A 23,833-nucleotide genomic window follows, 5' to 3' on the forward strand; every position below is an offset into this window, starting at 1 on the left:
GCATCTGTGTCAGTATTTTAAAATCTTTCTACAAAGTGCACATTTTACACTTATAAAAATTTTTAAATAATTTTTTAACAACAAAAAGAAATAGTGTTTGGAAACTGTTTATGAACCGTCATATGTGTAATGCTTTCCTGACCATAGCTCTCCTTTGTTCACACGCTCGGTTCTCTCCCTCCAACGTGGAAATGAAGTGGGGCTCCAGGAAGAACCTTCTGGCAGTGAACAACATCAGCTCTGTGGTGATCCTCAGCGAGCAGGCCATGCTGTCGCACTTCCACCAGCAGGTGGGCGTGGTGCAGATTTCCCCAAGTTTACTCAGCGTGTCCTTCCTGTCCACAGGAGTAACACACAGCCTGCGCACAGACATGCACATCAGCGGAGTGTTTGCCACCAAGGTATCTGCGAGGTGACCCGTGGGTCGGTTGGGGCCTTCCATGTAGACAAAAGACCTGGTCAGTTGGATGGTCCATGGGGATGCTAAGGGGCCCAAGTAGGAGGTTGCTTTTTAATTTCATGATTTTTTTTTTAGGATGCTATCGCTGTTTGGAATGGAAAACAGGTGGTGATTTTTGAGCCTTCTGGAACCACATTACGAAATGCAGGTGGGAGTCTCCCCGACCCCCTTCCCCAGCAGAAGGGACTCAAAGCACCCTGCTTTATTTTCTCACCACCTAGTGGGGAGGGGAGGAGTGCCGGTACTGTGGTGCGGGCCGTGGGGCGACCCTCAGATCGGTTGTCGTGCCTGGGCCTGTGCTCACAGAGTCAGTGCTGCCGCTCCGCACTCAGGGCTCCTGGGCCTCCCTATTGAAGGCAGTCAAGGTGGTGGAGAAGCGCAGCTGGGTCTGGGGCCAGCAAGCCCTCACAGACTCCAGGAGAGCGAAACCACTCAGAAATAAGGCTGCATGAGCGCAAACCACCACAGTGCTTTCCAGGGGAGAGCTTGCTACACACCCACTTTTGAACTACATCCAGACCTCACAAAGCAGTAAGCCTGTGGCATGTGGACCAGGGCCCCCCCTGAAAATCTCAGGGTGGCTCATCAGAGATGCTTCCTCACTCTCAGATACTTCTCTGTGTCCCATTCCTCTCTGTGTCATGGGGCTGCGTGTTCTTGCCACTCTTCATGCCTGTATGAGTGTCCCGAGGCTGCACAAACTGAGGGGCGTACACAGACACTCATTGTCTCACAGTGGTAGAGGTCAGAAATCCAAATCAGTTCCTCTGGGCCAAAATGAAGGGGTCAACAGGGCCACACGCCCTCCCAAGCTCTAGGGAAGAATCTATTTCAACAGCTGTTGGTGGCTGTTAGCAATGCTTGGTTTAGGGTCACATCATTCCAGTGTCGGCCTCCACTCTCACATTGTTCCTGTCTGAAATCTATCTCCCTCTGAATAGTGACACTTTTTTTTTTCCAGAGACAAAGAGTCAGAGAGAGGGATAGATAGGGACAGACAGACAGGAACAGAGAGATGAGAAGCATCAATCATCAGTTTTTCATTGCGACACCTTAGTTCATTGATTGCTTTCTCATATGTGCCTTGACGGTGGGCCTTCAGCAGGCCGAGTAACCCCTTGCTCGAGCCAGCGACCTTGGTTCCAAGCTGGTGAGCTTTTGCTCAAACCAGATGTGCCGCTCAAGCTGGAGATCTCAGGGTCTCAAACCTGGGTCCTCTGCATCCCAGTCCGATGCCCTATCCACTGCGCCACCACCCGGTCAGGCTAATAGTGACGCTTTTTATTACATTTACCGCCCACCTGGATAATCCAGGATACTCTCCCCAGCTCAAGACCTATATTTACAGATTCCGGGGATGAGAGCACAATATCTTTGGGGGATAGCTTCCAGCACGAGGACCATCAAGACCTGCTCCTCAGCTAGCTCAGTGCTTACGGTCAGCCATCCTGACCTCAGCCCTCCCCTCACAGGCCTGGCCATTGCAGTCCCCCAGGGGATCCCTCCGTGTGCCCACTCGGGGTGTTTCTGCTGCTTATTACCTCTCTCCTGCATATTGTTCTGCTTTTCTTCCTCTCTCATGTCTGTTGCTGAAATTCTCTTCTAACATATTTCTTGCTCTGCTTTTTGTTGTGCTGGTAATTCACTGCTTTTTCTCTCTTCTGGTGTAGACCCCCTAGGGGCAAGGATGAACTTGTTGTCTACCCAGTAGGACAGATAGCACAGCGGGTCCTGAAATAGTTTGTCTTGTGTGTGTAATCATCTCGCTAACTAAATAAGAACCTGTCTAGAGACAGCGCGTGCAGCCTCCCAAGTTCCACATGAGCAGGTACTTACTTAACCAGTGTGCTATCAGGTGCTGTGCTGCCTGGTGGGAGAGGAGAGACACCGCTATTGAGTGGTGCAGGGCCAGCTTGCACTAATAAGGGGTGTCACTGCCAGCTTGGCTTTGGGCACTTCCCTGCCCCCACAGCCTCATTTTCCTCATCTGCGACATGCAGCTCCCTCCCAGAGCCCGTAGGAGGTCAGAGGTGAATTAGGGAGCTTGCATGACAATGCCTCTTAAACTCTGAGGAAGGACGAATGTTCAGCTGCTGCTCCTGTGTTTCTCTTTCACTTTAGGTGCCTTTCTGTGTGAGTCTCCAGTGTTAGCGATGCATGAAGAGAGCGTTTACACAGTGGAACCAAATCGAGTTCAAGTCCGAACCTGGCAGGTAAGTCGCTGCTCTGGAGCAAGTGTGCTCTGATGATAAAGACAATTAGGGCAGCCCTGGGCTGATGGCTTGATTAGTTAGAGCGTCTTCCGGTACACAGAGATGGCGGGTCCAGTCCCTGGTCAGAACACATACAGGAACAGATCGGTGTTTCTGTGTGCGTGTATGTCTCTCTCTCCCTTCATCTCTCTCTAAAATTAATAATAATAATAATAAAAGACAATTAGGGCAAAGTTTAAAGTGCTTATCTCTAAATCAAGTCAGAACCTGCATATTGGCTTCCCCCGCCCACATCAGATTCCTCCCACCAGGAGCTTGGTTGTAAAAATGGATCTGGAATAGCTGCTCCATCTGTAACTGTGATACCTTCAGAAATCAGGAGGCAGGGCAAGGGCCGTGTTCAGTGAAAAGGGCTAGATTACTGGACCTTGAGTACATGTGTTATGAAATGGGAGGAAACGTTTGCTGTGCATATTGGGTGCTACGGAGCTGTTAGCTCAGGACATAATGTCCCCCTACATGGGCTGAGGGGGAGGCCAGGGTGGGAGCAGTCATGCCTTCAAGATGACAGACCTCTAACACACTGTTCTGTTCCCTCTTGATGTCCACGACATGCACCCCCCAGTGTTCTATCGAGACCTCCTTCCATGCTGGAACATAGGGCTCCACCCGCTCCGCCAGTGCCTGAACTGCTGTGCAGTGAGGTGGCCTAGACTAGAGGAAGAGCAGTGACAGGCACCCTGGGGAGGGCTCATTTATGCAGAGTGGAGCTGAAGGAGGGGTAGTATCTGATGGACAGTGGTGGAGGCTGAGCCAGGGGACAGCCAAGTGGGGAGTGCAGCATGGAAACCATGGGCCAGTCTGAATATAGCAGGTGTTGGGAAGCCCAGGGGATAGGGTGCATTCTGGCTTGCTTTTTTCTTGTGTGTGTGTTTTCTTCTTGAAGATAACTTCTGAGTCAGTGTAGTGGGAAAGCCTAGGGGAGCTGGCGAACAGAGAAGTCAGGTGATGCCATTGGGACAGGTCTAAGGGCCTGCCCGGCAAGGTTGGGAGGGGAGGCCAGAGTGGGGGGAGGGACAAATCAGTTGGGGAGCAGTTGGTTGGTAGGTGGCAACAGAGAGGGAAGAATTGAGAGTGTTCTGATGCCCTGGCTGGATGGCTCGGTTGGTTGGAGCATTGCCCTGAGATATAGAGGTGGCTGGTTTGATCCTTGGCCGGGGCACATACAGAAACAGATTGAGGTTTCTGTCTCGCTCTCTCCCCTTTCCTTTCTCTGAATTCAATAAAACAAACAAGAATAAAAAGATAAAAAAAATTTTTTCTAATTTGAGAATCTGGGTTAGTTTTGATGCTTTAAGATGGACACTACAGAAGCAGTGCAGGTTTGGGGGGACAAGGTGCGACTTTGAGGTGCCTTGAACCCCATCAGAGACGTCAGAGCTAGTAGGAAATACAGGTTCTGGAGGGCAGGGGTTGAGTCAGTGCTCTAAAGCAGTACATTTGGGGATTTGGAATACATTGACATAAAGATGATAGTTGAACCAATGTAGACGCAAGATGAGTTCAAGTTTGTACCCTGGGTAAACAATATATAAGGAGCCGTGGAGGAAGAGGTTTGGCGAGGGCCGCTGAGACCCATTCTGTCATCATTAATGGGTGGTCGTTGGCCCAATCAGCAGCTGCCTGCGACTCTTCTTTTGAATGTATATTGAAGCAGCTGGTTGCTTGTTCCACAGCATTTATTAAGCACCTGCTAGGTACATCAAAAAGAGGATCAAGGATCAGGTTTTTGTTTCAAATTCCTTCTGCCCTGCCCCCTCCTCCAGCCATTTATCCTCAGCCCTGAATTTCCTAGACAGGCTACATAGGTTCTTGCCTCCTCACCTGCTCCTAGGGTCTCTCTGGTCAGTGTTATGAGTCCACTAAGCTCTGTTGGAACCCTCCCTGTCCTGCAGCTCACTCCGCCCTCTCCTGTGCACTGGAACTGTGCCTTTGCTGCTGCCTGGCCTCAGCCCCCAGCCCTGCAATGCCCTCAGCCCTCAGCCCTGCAGTGCCCTCAGCCCCCAGCCCTGCAGTGCCCTCAGCCCTGCAATGCCCTCAGCCCCCAGCCCTGCAGTGCCCTCAGCCCCCAGCCCTGCAGTGCCCTCAGCCCTCAGCCCTGCAGTGCCCTCAGCCCTCAGCCCTCAGCCCTCAGCCCTGCAGTGCCCTCAGCCCTCAGCCCTGCAGTGCCCTCAGCCCTCAGCCCTGCAGTGCCCTCAGCCCTCAGCCCTCAGCCCTCAGCCCTGCAGTGCCCTCAGCCCTCAGCCCCGCAGTGCCCTCAGCCCTCAGCCCTGCAATGCCCTCAGCCCTCAGCCCTGCAGTGCCCTCAGCCCTGCAGTGCCCTCAGCCCTCAGCCCTGCAATGCCCTCAGCCCTCAGCCCTGCAGTGCCCTCAGCCCTACAGTGCCCTCAGCCCTCAGCCCTGCAATGCCCTCAGCCCTCAGCCCCGCAGTGCCCTCAGCCCTGCAGTGCTCTCAGCCCTCAGCCCTGCAATGCCCTCAGCCCTGCAGTGCTCTCAGCCCTCAGCCCTGCAATGCCCTCAGCCCTCAGCCCTGCAGTGCCCTCAGCCCTCAGCCCTGCAGAGCTTCAGCCCTCAGCCCCACAGTGCCCTCAGCCCTCAGCCCTGCAATGCCCTCAGCCCTGCAGTGCCCTCAGCCCTGCAATGCCCTCAGCCCTCAGCCCTGCAGTGCCCTCAGCCCTCAGCCCCGCAGTGCCCTCAGCCCTGCAGTGCCCTCAGCCCTCAGCCCTGCAGTGCTCTCAGCCCTCAGCCCCACAGTGCCCTCAGCCCTGCAGTGCCCTCAGCTCCCAGCCCTGCAGTGCCCTCAGCCCTCAGCCCCACAGTGCCCTCAGCCCTGCAGTGCCCTCAGCCCTCAGCCCTGCAGTGCCCTCAGCCCCCAGCCCTCAGCCCTGCAGTGCCCTCAGCCCCACAGTGCCCTCAGCCCTCAGCCCTGCAATGCCCTCAGCCCTCAGCCCCGCAGTGCCCTCAGCCCTGCAATGCCCTCAGCCCCCAGCCCTCAGCCCTGCAGTGCCCTCAGCCCCCAGCCCCACAGTGCCCTCAGCCCTCAGCCCTGCAATGCCCTCAGCCCTCAGCCCCACAGTGCCCTCAGCCCTACAGTGCCCTCAGCCCTCAGCCCTGCAGTGCCCTCAGCCCTCAGCCCTGCAATGCCCTCAGCCCCCAGCCCTGCAGTGCCCTCAGCCCTGCAATGCCCTCAGCCCTCAGCCCCGCAGTGCCCTCAGCACTCAGCCCTGCAGTGCCCTCAGCCCTCAGCCCTGCAGTGCCCTCAGCCCCACAGTGCCCTCAGCCCTGCAATGCCCTCAGCCCTCAGCCCCACAGTGCCCTCAGCCCTGCAGTGCCCTCAGCTCCCAGCCCTGCAGTGCCCTCAGCCCTCAGCCCTGCAGTGCCCTCAGCCCCCAGCCCTCAGCCCTGCAGTGCCCTCAGCCCTCAGCCCCACAGTGCCCTCAGCCCTCAGCCCTGCAATGCCCTCAGCCCCCAGCCCCACAGTGCCCTCAGCCCTCAGCCCTGCAATGCCCTCAGCCCTCAGCCCTGCAGTGCCCTCAGCCCTGCAATGCCCTCAGCCCTGCAATGCCCTCAGCCCTCAGCCCCACAGTGCCCTCAGCCCTGCAATGCCCTCAGCCCTCAGCCCCACAGTGCCCTCAGCCCTGCAGTGCCCTCAGCCCTCAGCCCTGCAATGCCCTCAGCCCTCAGCCCCACAGTGCCCTCAGCCCTCAGCCCTGCAATGCCTTCGGCCCTCAGCCCCACAGTGCCCTCAGCCCTGCAGTGCCCTCAGCCCTCAGCCCCGCAGTGCCCTCAGCCCTACAGTGCCCTCAGCCCTCAGCCCCGCAGTGCCCTCAGCCCTACAGTGCCCTCAGCCCTCAGCCCTGCAGTGCCTTCAGCCCTCAGCCCCACAGTGCCCTCAGCCCTCAGCCCTGCAATGCCCTCAGCCCTGCAGTGCCCTCAGCCCTCAGCCCTGCAATGCCCTCAGCCCTCAGCCCTGCAGTGCCCTCAGCCCTGCAATGCCCTCAGCCCTCAGCCCTGCAGTGCCTTCAGCCCTCAGCCCCACAGTGCCCTCAGCCCTCAGCCCCACAGTGCCCTCAGCCCTGCAATGCCCTTAGCCCTTAGCCCTGCAGTGCCCTCAGCCCTCAGCCCCGCAGTGCCCTCAGCCCTGCAATGCCCTTAGCCCTTAGCCCTGCAGTGCCCTCAGCCCTCAGCCCCACAGTGCCCTCAGCCCTGCAGTGCCCTCAGCCCCCAGCCCTGCAGTGCCCTCAGCCCCCAGCCCTGCAGTGCCCTCAGCCCTGCAATGCCCTCAGCCCTCAGCCCTGCAGTGCCCTCAGCCCCCAGCCCTGCAGTGCCCTCAGCCCTGCAATGCCCTCAGCCCTCAGCCCTGCAGTGCCCTCAGCCCTCAGCCCCACAGTGCCCTCAGCCCTGCAGTGCCCTCAGCCCTCAGCCCCGCAGTGCCCTCAGCCCTGCAGTGCTCTCAGCCCCCAGCCCCACAGTGCCCTCAGCCCTCAGCCCTGCAGTGCCCTCAGCCCTCAGCCCCGCAGTGCCCTCAGCCCTCAGCCCCACAGTGCCCTCAGCCCTCAGCCCCGCAATGCCCTCAGCCCTCAGCCCCACAGTGCCCTCAGCCCTCAGCCCCACAGTGCCCTCAGCCCTGCAGTGCCCTCAGCCCTGCAATGCCCTCAGATCTCAGCCCCACAGTGCCCTCAGCCCTGCAATGCCCTCAGCCCTCAGCCCCACAGTACCCTCAGCCCTGCAATGCCCTCAGCCCTCAGCCCTGCAGTGCCCTCAGCCCTCAGCCCTGCAATGCCCTCAGCCCTCAGCCCCACAGTGCCCTCAGCCCTGCAGTGCCCTCAGCCCTCGGCCCTCAGCCCCACAGTGCCCTCAGCCCTGCAGTGCCCTCAGCCCTCAGCCCTGCAATGCCCTCAGCCCTCAGCCCTGCAGTGCCCTCAGCCCTCAGCCCCGCAGTGCCCTCAGCCCTGCAGTGCCCTCAGCCCTCAGCCCCGCAGTGCCCTCAGCCCTGCAGTGCCCTCAGCCCCCAGCCCCACAGTGCCCTCAGCCCTCAGCCCTGCAGTGCCCTCAGCCCTCAGCCCCGCAGTGCCCTCAGCCCTCAGCCCCGCAGTGCCCTCAGCCCTGCAGTGCCCTCAGCCCTCAGCCCTGCAGTGCCCTCAGCCCTCAGCCCTGCAGTGCCCTCAGCCCTACAGTGCCCTCAGCCCCGCAGTGCCCTCAGCCCTGCAGTGCCCTCAGCCCTCAGCCCTGCAATGCCCTCAGCCCTGCAGTGCCCTCAGCCCTCAGCCCTGCAATGCCCTCAGCCCTCAGCCCTGCAATGCCCTCAGCCCTCAGCCCTGCAGTGCCCTCAGCCCTCAGCCCCACAGTGCCCTCAGCCCTGCAGTGTCCTCAGCCCTCAGCCCTGCAATGCCCTCTGCCCTCAGCCCTCAGCCCCACAGTGCCCTCAGCCCTGCAGTGCCCTCAGCCCTCGGCCCTCAGCCCCACAGTGCCCTCAGCCCTGCAGTGCCCTCAGCCCTCAGCCCTGCAATGCCCTCAGCCCTCAGCCCTGCAGTGCCCTCAGCCCTCAGCCCCGCAGTGCCCTCAGCCCTGCAGTGCCCTCAGCCCTCAGCCCCGCAGTGCCCTCAGCCCTGCAGTGCCCTCAGCCCTCAGCCCCACAGTGCCCTCAGCCCTGCAGTGCCCTCAGCCCTCAGCCCTGCAGTGCCCTCAGCCCTCAGCCCTCAGCCCTGCAGTGCCCTCAGCCCTCAGCCCTGCAGTGCCCTCAGCCCTCAGCCCCGCAGTGCCCTCAGCCCTGCAGTGCCCTCAGCCCTCAGCCCCGCAGTGCCCTCAGCCCTGCAGTGCCCTCAGCCCTCAGCCCTGCAGTGCCCTCAGCCCTACAGTGCCCTCAGCCCTCAGCCCCGCAGTGCCCTCAGCCCTGCAGTGCCCTCAGCCCTCAGCCCTGCAATGCCCTCAGCCCTGCAGTGCCCTCAGCCCTCAGCCCCGCAGTGCCCTCAGCCCTCAGCCCCGCAGTGCCCTCAGCCCTGCAGTGCCCTCAGCCCTCAGCCCCGCAGTGCCCTCAGCCCTCAGCCCCGCAGTGCCCTCAGCCCTGCAGTGCCCTCAGCCCTCAGCCCCACAGTGCCCTCAGCCCTGCAGTGCCCTCAGCCCTCAGCCCTGCAGTGCCCTCAGCCCTCAGCCCTCAGCCCTGCAGTGCCCTCAGCCCTCAGCCCTGCAGTGCCCTCAGCCCTCAGCCCCGCAGTTCCCTCAGCCCTGCAGTGCCCTCAGCCCTCAGCCCCGCAGTGCCCTCAGCCCTACAGTGCCCTCAGCCCTCAGCCCTGCAGTGCCCTCAGCCCTCAGCCCTGCAATGCCCTCAGCCCTCAGCCCTGCAGTGCCCTCAGCCCTGCAGTGCCCTCAGCCCTCAGCCCCGCAGTGCCCTCAGCCCTGCAGTGCCCTCAGCCCTCAGCCCTGCAATGCCCTCAGCCCTGCAGTGCCCTCAGCCCTCAGCCCTGCAATGCCCTCAGCCCTCAGCCCTCAGCCCTGCAGTGCCTTCAGCCCTCAGCCCCACAGTGCCCTCAGCCCTCAGCCCTGCAATGCCCTCAGCCCTGCAGTGCCCTCAGCCCTGCAATGCCCTTAGCCCTGCAATGCCCTCAGCCCTGCAGTGCCCTCAGCCCTGCAGTGCCCTCAGCCCTCAGCCCTGCAGTGCCCTCAGCCCTGCAATGCCCTCAGCCCTCAGCCCTGCAGTGCCTTCAGCCCTCAGCCCCACAGTGCCCTCAGCCCTGCAATGCCCTTAGCCCTAGCCCTGCAGTGCCCTCAGCCCTCAGCCCCACAGTGCCCTCAGCCCTGCAATGCCCTCAGCCCTCAGCCCTGCAGTGCCCTCAGCCCTCAGCCCTGCAGTGCCCTCAGCCCTCAGCCCTGCAATGCCCTCAGATATGCACATCTGACTCGCCGCCCCTCTCTGAGCTCCCAGGGACATACAGCTCACTGTGGGAGTGCTCTTCTCCCAGTCTGGTGCTGTGCAGGTGCTGCCATTCCCAGGTCATTGGCCGAAGTGAGCCAGGGTCCTCTTCTAACTCAGAGGAGTAGGGTCAGTTGTATACAGGACACTCTGCAAAGCCTAAGCTCTGCTCAGGCCTGGCTGTGGTCACTCTTATCAAAGTGCTGTTAAGAGTGACATTTAAGCCTGACCTGTGATGGTGCAGTGGGATAAAGCGTCGACCTGGAACACTGAGGTTGCCAGTTTGAAACCCCGGTTTGCCTGGTCAAGGAACATATGGGAGTTGATGCTTTCTGCTCCTCCCCCTTCCCCCCCTCCTCTCTGAAAATTGAATAAAGTGTTGTTGTTTTTTAAAGTGACATTTAAAATTAAATACTATTTAAATGCTTAATTAATTATGAAATTACTTCATGGCTCAAACCCTCTAGAATCTTCCAGCTTCGCTTTGAACAAAATCTGCCTCTGCCTCTTTGGCCAGCTCTTTGCCTGCACTGATGCCACCCCTCATGGCCTCGGCTGGCTTACCCACCCTCGGTGCATGCCTCTCTCACTGCGGCTCGGCCCTCCCTGCTGCAGCGGCCTCGAGCCTCCTAGGCTGGCCCCTTCCAGCTCCAGTACATGCAACCTTAGTTTACTGCCCCCAGACAAGACTTATTTCTCAAACATTTATTGCAGGATGATATGCATGCATGAAAGCGGACATGCGTGCATAAGTTTTATTGCAGCTCAGAGGTATTTTCACAAATGGAACACACCCATGATGTAACTACCATCCCATCCAGTCACTGTCCTCCCCACCCAAGGGTGACCACTTATGTGACACCAGCAAGATTATTTATCAGAGGCCTTCACTTAAGACCTATGGCAACAAGACCTCCTGGATCAACTCAACAGATGTGATTGGTCATCTCACCACCCTTGGCACTTTGTCCTTTTAGCATCCTGTTACCTTTCCAGCACTTTGTCAGGTTGAGGTTACCTGTGCACTTGCTTTTTGACCTAGTTGCTGTCTGTCTCCCCTTTGGGGAAGCATGAGGGGTTCTCTGAGGGCAGGGCCCAGTGTTCCCTGTGTTGTGTTGGAATCTAGCAGAGTGCTGGCCACACACTGAGCCACCAGGAAACGTCTGAGCACGTGAGGGGCGCGTACAAGATTCTCTGTTAATGATGTATAGTCGCGAAAGTGAAACGCTACACAAGCTGCTTTCCTGAATTCCTTGTCCGTTTTCTTTTCCACAGGGGACTGTGAAACAACTCTTGCCATTCTCTGAGACAGAGGGGAACCCATGCTTCTTTGACATCTGTGGAAATTTCCTGGTTGTAGGGACAGACTTGTCTCACTTTAAAAGTTTTGATCTTTCCCGAAGGTACAGTTTTTGTCCAAATGAAAGTATTACATTTTAAAAATTAGGAGATAATGTGGTGGGTATAAAATACATAGGAGCTAGAAAACTCTGTTCTCATTTCAGCATTAATATGCCACTTAATATTTTTAAACACCTATGTCTTGGCTTAAATTGTCAATCTTTGCATAATGGGGAATGGAGCGGCGCAGGGGAGGAAGGGGGCTTGAACGGTCATGCACGGGGCTTTCTTAGAGTGATGAAACTTCAGTGTGGTAGATAAACAGTAATGTCTGTTTGTCAAAACCCATAGAACTTCACAGCAAAAGATGAGCCTTAGCTTGCCCGGTGGTGGCGCAGTGGATGGAGCATCGGCCTGGGACATTAAGGTCCCAGGTTCAAAACCCTGAGGTCGCCAGCTTGAGCGTAGGCTCATCTGGTTTGACTGCAGGCTCGCCTTAGTGTGTGCAAATTTTTAAAAAATATTTTAGGTTGGGGAATCCCAGAATGGAATACAGAAGGTGACAAAACAATCTACCTGTACTATAAAGATGTGAAACAGGCTCACTGGAGGGTGTGTGGCTGACCTGTGCCTCTTCGTGAATGAGGGGCGACTGTAAGACTAAAAGTGCAGGCACTTCGCACAGCAGGGTGCTCGGGCTGACAGACTTAACTCCCACAGGGGCGCAGGGTGACAATCTGAGAGGTACACTGAAAGTGAGCAGTGAAGTGAGTGGATGGAGGGCGCTGGGCGCTGGGTCCTCCCTTTTTGGGTGGGAGGTTGCAGACAAGCATGGGAGGAGGCAAGTGATCCCTGTGCTGATGGGTTAGAATGGGAGACACAAGTCTGAGGTTGTTTAACTTAATTATAGATATAGACGGCTACATGAAGATATTCGTACATACCTGTCTACACACCAGTTAGTGCACACACATTTCCTCATTCTGTCAGCTGAGGGCTTAGAAGCGAGGACACCCCAAAAGCAATCAGCATGTCAGTGCCAAGACTGGGGTTTCTTTTTTTTTTTAAATAATTTTATTTATTTATTTTTATTTTTTCCAAGTGAGAGGAGGAGAGATAGTGAGACAAATTCCCGCATGTGCCCCGACCGGATCCACCCGGCATCCCCTCGTCTGGGGCCACTGCTCCAATCAACCAAGCTCTCCTCGGTGCCCAGGGTGGACACTCAAACCAGTCGAGCTACTGCCTATGAGAGGGGAAGAGGGAGAAAAGGGAGAGAGTGGGGGGGAAGACGCAGATGGTTGCTTCTCTTGTGTGCTCTGACCAGGAATCAAACTTGGGGCATCCATATGCCAAGCCAACACTCTGTCCACTGAGCCAACTGGCCAGGGCTTTTTTATTTTTTAATTTTATTTATTGATTTTCAAGAGTGAAAGAGGCAGAGCATTGATCTGTTGCTATGTGTGCCCAACCAGGGATCAAACCCACAATCTTTGCATATCGGGATGATGCTCTAACCAACTGAACCAGACAGCCAGGGCCAGACTGGGGTTTCTAACAGCATCTCCAAAAAAATGGAACCAAGGTCCTTAGAGAAATAGCTGGTTCTAGCACTGAGACAGGAAGTACACAAGATGAGCCTGGAGTAGCTTAAGTGCAAGAAAGTAAGAAAGTGCTAAAAAAAAAAAAAGCTAAATACAATGATGGGGTTGAGGGGCATAGGATTCGATTGAAAGAGTTTCCATTGGCCAAAATTGGAGCAGTTAGAACAAAATAAACAGCATTGTATTAGTACCCAAAGGAGAAAATAAGTCCTGTGAACTATATAATCTAAATCAGTAACTGGACCCTGACCAGTGGCTCAGTAGATAGAGCATTGGCCTGGGATATGGACGTTCCGGGTTCAATTCCCGGTTGGGGCACACAGGAGATGCTTCTCCTCCCACCTCCCCCTTCTCTTTCTCTTCCCCCTCCTGCAGCCAGTGGCTCGATTGGTTCAAGCATGGCCCCGGGTGCTGAGGATAGCTCCCTCGGAGCACATCAGCCTCAATCACCAAAAATAGCACAGTACTCGAGCATTGGCCCCAGATGGGGTTGCTGGGTGGATCTGGTTGGGGTGCATGCAGGAGTCTGTCTCCTCACTATCTCCCCTCCTCTCACCAAAATAGAAAGAAAAAAAGAAAGAAAATATCAGTGATCAAATAAGCTAATTAATAGAAGAGCCTTGGCTGAATAGCTCAGTTGGTTAGAGCAGTGGTCCCCAACCTTTTCTGGGCCACAGACCCGTTTAATGTAAGAAAATATTTTCACGGACCAGCCTTTAGGGTGGGACGGATAAATGTGTCACGTGACCGAGACAAGCGTCAAGAGTGAGTCTTAGACGGATGTAACAGAGGGAATCTGGTCATTTTTTAAAAATAAAACATCGTTCAGACTTAAATATAAATAAAACGGAAATAATGTAAGTTATTTATTCTTTCTCTGCAGACCAGTACCAAATGGCCCACGGACTAGTACCGGTCCGCGGCCCGGGGGTTGGAGACCACTGGGTTAGAGCATCTTCCTGAAGCACAGAGGTTGCTGGTTCAGTCCCCAGTCAGGGCACATACAGGAACAGATCAATATTCCTCTCTCTCTCTCTCTCTCTCTCTCTCTCTCCCTTCCTTTCTTGCTAAAATCAATAAATAAAAATTTATAAATAGATAAATAGAAGAAAGAAGAAAAAGCACCTATACAGAAGAATTGCAAATGATTTATGTAGATTTTCTCCCCTCGTGGAGGGGAGCATAACTGCACTTTGTAAGTGTGGGCTATACATAGTGACGTCCTTGCAAAGGGGATATTATGGGGAGGGGAAAGAGGAGAAACTTTACAGGCAGGACCCCACACAGGGGAAGCCAGAGTCAACATCACAGAGATTAATCATGTTGCTGGCACAGACCCTGATGTGGTGAGATGACAATGGCATTGTACCTTTGGGGTCTTCTCCTAAAATCCACACCCCAATCCAATCGTGAGAAAAACATCAGACACTTCCCAGTTGGGGGTCAGGACACTCTACAGATCAGCTGACCAGTCCTCATCTAAATTACATAGGCGTTAAAAACAGGAGGCCAAGGCCCTGACCAGGTGGCTCAGTGTATAGAACGTCATTCCAGTGCACCAAGGTTGAAGGGGCAACCCCAGTCGGGGCACGTAGAGAAGCAACCCCTGAGCGCACAACTAAAGGGAACAACTAAGTGGAACAAGTTGATACCTCTCTCTCTCTCTCGCCCTTCTCTCAAATAAACTGAAAAATTAAAAATTATTTTTAAAAAGCAGGAGTTTAAGACGCGGCTCCAGCCCAGAGGAAACCTGAGGAGGCATGATGACCGAATGTCATGTGGGTCCTGGAGGGTTCCTGGGACTGAAAGGGTGTTAGGGAGGAACTGAGGAAAAGTGAAGAAAGTAAATATATACATATACACACACATATATACAATATATGTGTGTGTATATATATATATAGCGTATATATATATATATATATATATAGAGAGAGAGAGAGAGAGAGAGAGAGATGAGCAAACCTAGGATTGTTTATATTGGTAATAAACTAGAACCAACTAAATGGGAGAAGTTAAGTAAATTTTTCTTTTTAAGATTTTATTTATTGATTTTCAGAGAAAGAGAGATGAAGAGAGAGAGGGAGCGAGATCTTAGTTGCTTCTCTTTCGTTGTTCACTGACTGCTTCTCGTATGTGCCTTGACCAGGCAAGCCCAGGTTTTGAACTGTTGACCTCAGGGTTTCAGGTTGGCGCTCTACCCACTGTGCCACCACAGGTCAGGCGGAAGTTAAGTTTAGTTCAGCCATGTGATGGGAAACTGCAGTTGACTGCGTGGCTAGCTGTCCAGTTCTGAAAGGAAAGATCACAGTGCTGTAAGAGGAGATGCAAGGGGGGCAGAGGTTCTCAGAAGCTACTTTGGGTAAGAAGAGGAAAGGGGTAAAGTTCCATATTCATATTTGCTGATAAGAACATGAGAACTTTAAAAACTCACCTGGGCCCTGGCCGGTTGGCTCAGTGGTAGAGCGTCGGCCTGGCGTGCAGAAGTCCCGGGTTCAATTCCCAGCCAGGGCACACAGGAGAAGCGCCCATCTGCTTCTCCACCCCTCCCCCTCTCCTTCCTCTCTGTCTCTCTTTTCCCCTCCCGCAGCTGAGGCTCCATTGGAGCAAAGATGGCCTGGGCTCTGAGGATGGCTCCTTGGCCTCTGCCCCAGGCGCTAGAGTGGCTCTGGTCGCGACAGAGCGATGCCCCGGAGGGGCAGAGCATCGCCCCCTGGTGGGCGTGCCAGGTGGATCCCGGTCGGGCACATGCAGGAGTCTGTCTGACTGTCTCTCCCCGTTTCCAGCTTCGGAAAAATACAAAAACAAAACAAAACAAAACAAAAAACCTCACCTGGCCCATTCCCAGGATCATATGGAACCCCAGGGTGAGAGCAGTTGGGCCGTTGGGCAGAACTCAGAGTTCTGTGACTAAGGGTTTCAGGTCACTCAGAGAAATAGGTCCTTGCTCTGTGACCTGCCTACACAGTGATCCTTCGGTTTGCACTGAGCTCCTTCTCCCTGCAGAGAGGCGAAGGTGCACTGCAGCTGCAAGAACCTGGCCGAGCTGGTCCCTGGCGTGGGGGGCATTGCGTCAATCAGAGGTAACGCCAACGGCAACAAGATCAGCATCCTCCTCAGCAAGGTGGGTGCCCCGGGGGGCCTGCCTCTGTTCCTCCCCCTCCACTCTCCATTAGTTACTCTCAGGGATCCTTGGCCTTTCTCTCTGTGCCTCTCGCATCCACTCCCAGCTCTTTGTATCCCAGTTCCTGTTCCTCCTCCTCTTTCGTCCCCTCTCCAGGCATCCTCTCCTGCCTGGCGCTGTCCTTGCCCTCCCCACCTGCAGCTTCCATTTTTTCCTGCCTTTCTTCATTTCTTATTACATCAGAAACAGTAGTTTCTTCTTTACAGAGTCCCTCACTTCTCTTTTCTGTCTCTTTTTATTGCCCAACTAAACTCTCTAGGCCCACGGGGGCCACAGGACTATTGAATGTACCTTTCACCTCTTGTTTAGAAATGTAGTGACATCAGGGTGCAGGCAGCCTTGTGGAGGGTCTGAAGGCAAGGTGACCAAGGCCATGTTCATCCTGTTTTTGTGGCTCATGCCTTGCCACCCCCTAGTGTTTCTTCATGTTTTCATTCATTTGTTCATGCTCTTGTTTGTTCATTCAAGAATTGATTATGAATTGCTTCCATGTACCAGATGCTTTGCTGGGCATTATAGATACAAATTCATCAATTAAACAGGATTCGGCCCCTCCACTGGAGTTGAACAGACATCAATTAAAGGATGAGGCAAACAAGTGTATTTTTCAGCCCTGGTGAGAGTTGGGAGGACAGAGTGCCAGTGCCAGGAGAGCAAGGGACAAGGAGGAGCTACTCTCCAGGGAAGTCAGGAGGCTCCCAGATGACATGATGTAGTTGAGCCAAGATGTGAACTCTAATAGAATAAAGCTTTAACAGTCTACCTAATGGCCCTCGCACATGGCTCAGTGGATAGAGTGTCAGCCCAGCTTATGGATGTCCCAGGTTTGACCCTTGGTCAGGGCCTACAAGAGAAGTGACCCATCTATTTTTCTCCCCCACCTTTTCCTCCTTCTCTCCCTCTTCTCCTCCCACAGCCGGTGGCTCAATTGGCTTAATCATGACCCCAGGCACTGAGTGTAGCTCGAATGCCTGTATAGCCTTAGGCACTAAAAATAGTTCGGTAATTGAACATTGGCCCCAGATGAGGTTGCAGGGGGACTCCAGTGTGGGCATATGCAGGAGTCTGCCTCACTCTCTCCCCTCTTCTCCCCTAAAAAAACAAAACAAACAAACAACAACAAAAAGAACAATCTACCTAAGTTCTTGATATTCATTGCCCGTAGTAACCAAGCTGGTCCCTTTTCTCGGTTTCTTTTGTGTGCGCGCATGTACTTTTCCGTGTGAGGATCAAGAAGAAAGAAGAGATCATAAGCGAGATGATAGTGGTGACTGTAGCTGTGGCATCGTGCACCTACCACTTTCTGTTTGATGAGTGAAGAGACTGAGACAAGTTCTTTGGCTACTCTGGGACTGCAGTCCCTGCTCACACCCTGACTGCTATGGCAGAACGGCTGGGACTCGGGAAGGACAAACGAGAGACACTGGGCCCTGGCCGGTTGGCTCAGTGGTAGAGCGTCGGCCTGGCGTGCGGAAGTCCCGGGTTCGATTCCCAGCCAGGGCACACAGGAGAAGCGCCCATCTGCTTCTCCACCCCTCTCCCTCTCCTTCCTCTCTGTCTCTCTCTTCCCCTCCCGCAGCCGAGGCTCCATTGGAGCAGTTTCCCCGGGCGCTGAGGATGGCTCCATGGCCTCTGCCTCAGGCGCTAGAATGGCTCTGGTTGTGACAGAGCCACGCCCGGATGGGCAGAGCATCGCCCTCTGGTGGGCATGCCGGGTAGATCCCGGTCGGTGCATGCGGGAGTCTGTCTGACTGCCTCCCCATTTCCAGCTTCAGAAAAATACAAAAAAAAAAAAAAAAATTAAAAAAAAACAACAAAAAAAAAACGAGAGACACTGTGGGGTTGACTGAATAAAAGAATGTCTTCAGCTAGTGAGGGGAGTGTAAGCAAGTGGGAGGGAGAATTCAGAGTCCAGAATACTTAGGAGAAGATTCCCAGAGGAAGGGCAGCCTCATTCCTTGAACATGGGTGCAGATGCCCAAATTACCCCCCAGACAGCTGCATCAGAATTGGTTTGATTCCTTCATGTTCTGGTGGTTAATCCACCTCAGCTTTTAAAATGTCACATTCAAGTCAATATTGAGAACAGCTAGAGAGAACATGAGAACTTTAAAAACTCACCCTGTATTCTAAACCTGTTCCATTCCCACGATCATATGGAACCCTAGGGTGAGAGCAGTTGGGCCGTTGGGCAGAACTCAGAGTTCTGTGACCAAAGGTTTTGGTCACTCAGAGAAATAGGAGTGACCTATGTTCTTCTTTTAAAAAATTTTTTAAGTGAGGCCCTGGCCGGTTGGCTCAGTGGTGGAGTGTCGGCCTGGCGTGCAGAAGTCCCGGGTTTGATTCCCGGCCAGGGCACACAGGAGAAGCGCCCATCTGCTTCTCCACCCCTCCCCCTCTCCTTCCTCTCTGTCTCTCTCTTCCCTTCCTGCAGCCGAGGCTCCATTGGAGCAAAGATGGCCCGGGTGCTGGGGATGGCTCCTTGGCCTCTGCCCCAGGCGCTAGAGTGGCTCTGGTCGCAACAGAGCGACGCCCCGGAGGGGCAGAGCATCGCCCCCTGGTGGGCAGAGCATCGCCCCTGGTGGGCGCACCGGGTGGATCCCGGTCGGGCGCATACAGGAATCTGTCTGACTGTCCCCGTTTCCAGCTTCAGAAAAATACAAAAAAAAAAAAATTTTTTTTTAAGTGAGAGGAGGGGAGATACTGAGACAGACTCCCGCATGCGCCCAACTGAGATCCACTTGGCAACCCCGGTCTGGGGCCGACGCTGGAATCAACCGAGCTATTAGCACCTGAGGCTGCCACTCAGACCAGTGAGCTATCCTCAGTGCCCAGGGCCAACTCTCAAACCAATCGAGCTACTGGCTGCAGGAGGGAAAGAGGGACAGAAGGGAGAGGGGGTGAGGGGAGAGAAGCAGATGGTCACTTCTGTGTGCCCTGAGCACCAAACCCGGGACATTTATATGCCAGGCTGACACTCTATCCACTGAGCCAACCAGCCAGGGCCAGTTTATTTTCAAGTCTCTAAAATTAGCAATTCAACAACCAGTCAGTGGAATGAAGGTAAATTGACATTCACATTCTGAATGCTGGAAGTATGCTAGCCAGAGTGGTCTATGGGTCATTGATACCAGGTTGTGATTTTTCTCAGAGGTATGGTCACCATGAGCTTCTGTTTTCTTTTCCCTTAGGCTGACAACAGCCCCGATTCCAAAATCTGTTTTTATGATGTGGAAATGGACACTGTGATCGTCTTCGACCTCAAGATGGGACAGATTGAACAAAGAGAGACATTGTCCCCTAAAAGGCTAGAAACTAAGAAGATTATGGTTTGGGAGAATTTTTTAAAAAATGATCCTCGGTGTCAAACTTCTAGGCAGGTTTTGCTAAATTTTACTTCAAACTTCAAAAGCCATCAACAATTATTTGTAGTGAAGACCAAAAAAAAAAAAAATGAATTAGAGACACTTTTGGGCAGTTGGGACAGATTTGGATCTTTAATTTGTTTTCTAGATTCTAAGGTTCTGGAATTAGCTTCTGAAAGTTCTATGACTGAGGTGTCTACAGAAAGGGCCCCAAGTCACAGACTAGAGAGAAATGCAGTGAACCTTAGACTCTTCAGCATCTCTGATGGTAGGAACGGCATGTGTTTAATAGAGAATGTGTTTCTACATAGAAAAAATAATTGTCTTTCTCCAGCGAGTTCCTGTTACATATGTTTGCAGTTCCTCTCTTGCTAAGAAAATATTCAGAGAATGTAAGTGCTTGTACTATTCTACCTGTAGTTCACATCTGATTCTGCGTCAAGTGCTGCAGGAGAGTGAAGTGAATGGTTCAGGGGAATGCGGGGCTGGCTCTGGCCCTTGTTGTTGGAGCAGTGAGGGGCTGCTGCTCAGACCGGTGTGTAAGCAGCGGAAGTGAGTGCAGAGGCGACCAGCCTGCAGGCTGATGGGGCGGGGAGAGCGGGCTGTCAGCCTGGCCGAGCCGGTGCTTCTCTCTGGCTGCCCTGTTCCTTTTGCTCCTATCACAGCCCCTCCTGCCGCTGTTTGGCCTGCCCTACACACTCCCACCTCTCTCCTCCTCAGAGTCCCTTTCTGGAACCTTCTTTCACCCGATGGCTTAAACTCACATCTGCTGGTGGCCCCACCTGAATATGCTTTATTCTCACATCTCATCAAGATTGGCTCCACTTTTCCATCTCCAAATCTCCCTGGAGTATCTTGCCATCACCTCAAAAAATAGACCCCCCACTCAGGTTCATGCCCCAGAGACCCATTCTTGCCCACTGTACCACTTTTCTGGGAAACCAATCTAAAACCTCAGAACTAGCCTTTCCTTTACCCCCGCTGTCCGTGACTCATCACAGTGTTCTTGTTTTGAAATGTCTCTGAGTCACGTCTGCTCCACACTCTACCTGCTGTTCATGCTTCCCTCCTAGTTGCTATGGGAGCCTCCGAGCTACATCTTTGTCTTACCAGGCCAGTCCTGAGGTGCCCGTGGTACTCCATGGGTCCCCATAAATGCTTCTGTCTCCACCACCATGCAGGTAGACAAAGAGCTTGTCTACCTGCCCTTTCTGCTCAGTCCTGGAGCAGTGACACTTATGAGGCTGCTTATTTCCTGTAGGGTCAGGTCCTCCAGCTTCTGTATGGCCACACAGTCCCATGGTGCCTGGTCCTGATTTGCCATGCTCCTCCGGGTGGCAGTAAGCTGAAGGTCAATGTCTTCTGTCAGTCGCATGCCTCCTTTTTGTGATCTGATCCATTCTTTGCCATCCAATCCATTCTGTCCCCCTACAGTTCTTCTTTGCATTCTGGGCCCATGAAGCAGGGAGATTTAAAGGCAGGAGGGACCAGGGGTGAATGCACCACATTACACAGGTCATGGATGGAACTGGAACCCAGTCCCCAGAACTACCCAGCAGGGGGTGCTGTCCCACCTTGAGGTCCACCTGCTGGCCTGGATGTTGGAGCAGGCATCAGGGGCCTTCTGCGATACCAGAACCAAATCACCATTGTCTGACCTTCTCTTTCCAACTAGTCTCCCCTGGGACTCTTTCAACCCGTTTTTAAATTTTTTTTATTTACTGATTTGAGAGAGACAGGGAAAGGAAGAGAGAGAGACATTGATTCATTGATTCGTTATTCCATTTAGTTCACTGGTTGATTCTTGTGTGTCCCCTGACTGGGGATTGAACCCACAAATTTGGCATATTAGGACAATGCTCTAACCAACTGAGCTACCTGCCAGGGTCTCAATTGTTTTTAAACATGAAAGAATAAAATCACAGACTGCATCACAACATGGTGTGCAAAGGTACTTCCAATCTGGGCAGGCTAGAGCTCAGGTGAGGCCTGCTGCTGCTGATGGGAGACTGGCCTGACTGTTTACAGAGGCTGAGAGCAGCTCTCTCTCAGTATTCTGCATAGATCTGTCCATGTTCTGGATAGATCTTTCAGTGTTCTGGATAGATCTCTCAGTGTTCTGCATAGATCTGTCAATGTTCTGGATAGATCTTTCAGTGTTCTGGATAGATCTTTCAGTGTTCTGGATAGATCTTTCAGTGTTCTGGATAGATCTTTCAGTGTTCTGGATAGATCTTTCAGTGTTCTGGATAGATCTGTCAGTGTTCTGGATAGATCTTTCAGTGTGGATGGGTCTCTCTTTCAGTGTTCTGGATAGATCTTTCAGTGTTCTGGATAGATCTTTCAGTGTTCTGGATAGATCTTTCAGTGTTCTGGATAGATCTGTCAGTGTTCTGGATAGATCTTTCAGTGTGGATGGGTCTCTCTTTCAGTGTTCTGGATAGATCTTTCAGTGTTCTGGATAGATCTTTCAGTGTTCTGCATAGATCTGTCAGTGTTCTGGATAGATCTTTCAGTGTGGATGGGTCTCTCTTTCAGTGTTCTGGATAGATCTTTCAGTGTTCTGGATAGATCTTTCAGTGTTCTGGATAGATCTTTCAGTGTTCTGCATAGATCTGTCAGTGTTCTGGATAGATCTTTCAGTGTGGATGGGTCTCTCTTTCAGTGTTCTGGATAGATCTTTCAGTGTTCTGGATAGATCTTTCAGTGTTCTGCATAGATCTGTCAGTGTTCTGGATAGATCTTTCAGTGTGGATGGGTCTCTTTCAGTGTTCTGGATAGATCTTTCAGTGTTCTGGATAGATCTTTCAGTGTTCTGGATGGGTCTCTCTTTCAGTGTTCTGGATAGATCTTTCAGTGTTCTGGATAGATCTTTCAGTGTTCTGGATGGGTCTCTCTTTCAGTGTTCTGGATAGATCTTTCAGTGTTCTGGATAGATCTTTCAGTGTTCTGGATGGGTCTCTCTTTCAGTGTTCTAGATAGATCTTTCAGTGTTCTAGATAGATCTTTCAGTGTTCTGGATAGATCTTTCAGTGTTCTGGATGAGTCTCTCAGTATTCTGGGTGGGTCTCTTAGTGTTCTGGATAGATCTTTCAGTGTTCTGGATGGGTCTCTCAGTGTTCTGGATGGGTCTCTCAGTGTTCTGGATGGGTCTCTTTTTCAATGTTCTGGATGAGTCTCTCTTTCAGTGTTCTGGGTGGGTCTCTCTTTCAGGAACCACACCTTTGCAGATGAGAGGCTGACAAATCATGTTCCTGTGAGCCACTTCTGGGATCAGAGTGAGCCCAGGCTGTTCGTGTGTGAGATCATGCAGGAGGTAACAGGAGCCCAGCCACAGCCCGCAGATAGGAAGGTCCACATCAAGGACAGCGCCAGCCCCACGGTACTGCATGGCTGCGTTTGTGTTTAGAGGCATGGGGACTTTGAATTTGTGGGTTCACAGTGTTGGTGATGAGGTTTATGGGAAAGTTACAGAGAAGTTTGTTCATATGGAGCAGCGTGCCCCCTTTTAGGATGCCTGTGTTGTCTCTCCCCTCTGGGCATACACCAAGAGGCCAGCCCCACCCTCTCTGTCTTGTTTGACTCAGTGTAATACTCTGTTCTCCTCTTAACCAACCCTTTGATGTTAGCATGTTTGTGACTGAGTCACTGAGGCCGCAAGCTGATTCCTCATTGGTTCCACAGCCTGCCATGACCCTCAGTCAAGGACAGTTCCAACTAAAGCATCCTCCTCACCTCCATTAGTGCTCTCTACCCCTGCCATCCCACTCTCCAATCTCTGCAGGGTTTCCTTCTCTCACACCGAGGACTCTGAGGATTCCGTGACCCCCAACCCAGGGCCCAGGGCCCTGACACTTTCCAAGTCTTGTGTCTTGTGGGACACGATGTCTAGCATTCCCTGGGAAAACCCCATAGATTACTGTGATTTTTTCTAAACTACCTCTTTCCAAGAGAATTTATACATAGGGTCCTCACTAAGTCAGTGAAGGCCAGTAGCCCTCTAACTTTAGGGGGCTCATCTCCCTGCCAAAGGAATTTTCCTTTCCAGGATGGTAAGAGTTTGCACCCCCTGAGATTACTAGAAGTGTCCATTCTCTGATATTTTCAGAAACAAATTCAGTCATTGGTTCTGAAACAATGAGCAGTAGAATGTATTGAGGTGGCATCTCCATCTTTGGATTGAAAGAAGCGAAGACATTACCAGAGGAATTTTCTTCAAGATAGAGGGCCTGGTGAGAAGTCTAGACAAGTGACAAAAACATGCACATTGGTCCTGGCCATTTGGCTTAGTGGTAGAGCATCGGCCCAGCATGTGGATGTCCCAGGTTCAATTCCCAGACAGGGCACACAGGAGTAGCGACTATCTGCTCCACACCTCCCCCTCCCCCTTTTCTCTTTCTCTCTCTCTCTCTCTCTCTTCCTCTCCCACAGCCATGGCTCGATTGGTTTGAGTGTATCAGCCCTGGGCACTGAGGGTGGTTGTATGGAGCCTCCGCCTCAGGTGCTAAAAATAGCTTGGTTGCAAGCATGGCCCCAGATAGGCATAGCATTGGCCCCAGACAGGGGTTGCCAGGTGGATACAGGTCGGGGTACATGCAGGAATCTGTCTATCTCTCCTCCTCTCATTTGAAAAAGGAAAAAAAAAACATGCACATTGATCATGAGTTAAAGATGAAGGAGGGTGCATGTGAAGGGG

General features: G+C 53.2%; 1 protein-coding gene across 7 annotated transcripts in view; it reads left to right on the forward strand.

The window, feature by feature from the left end:
* The window catches only part of IFT140 (intraflagellar transport 140), a 108,901-nt gene that overhangs the window by 31,774 nt on the left and 53,294 nt on the right, over positions 1-23,833 (forward strand). For 6 of the 7 annotated variants that reach the window (XM_066382964.1, XM_066382965.1, XM_066382960.1 and 3 more), the window contains exons 10-16: positions 198-401; positions 536-608; positions 2,582-2,673; positions 10,919-11,046; positions 15,595-15,712; positions 18,964-19,148; positions 22,351-22,519. In XM_066382964.1, coding sequence (XP_066239061.1) covers positions 198-401; positions 536-608; positions 2,582-2,673; positions 10,919-11,046; positions 15,595-15,712; positions 18,964-19,148; positions 22,351-22,519 — 969 coding nt within the window. The remainder of the gene's footprint in view (positions 1-197; positions 402-535; positions 609-2,581; positions 2,674-10,918; positions 11,047-15,594; positions 15,713-18,963; positions 19,149-22,350; positions 22,520-23,833) is intronic. The other variant, XM_066382966.1, reaches the window with a different exon arrangement.

Source organism: Saccopteryx leptura, chromosome 4 (genome assembly GCF_036850995.1).
Source record: "Saccopteryx leptura isolate mSacLep1 chromosome 4, mSacLep1_pri_phased_curated, whole genome shotgun sequence".
Classification (NCBI taxonomy): domain Eukaryota; kingdom Metazoa; phylum Chordata; class Mammalia; order Chiroptera; family Emballonuridae; genus Saccopteryx; species Saccopteryx leptura.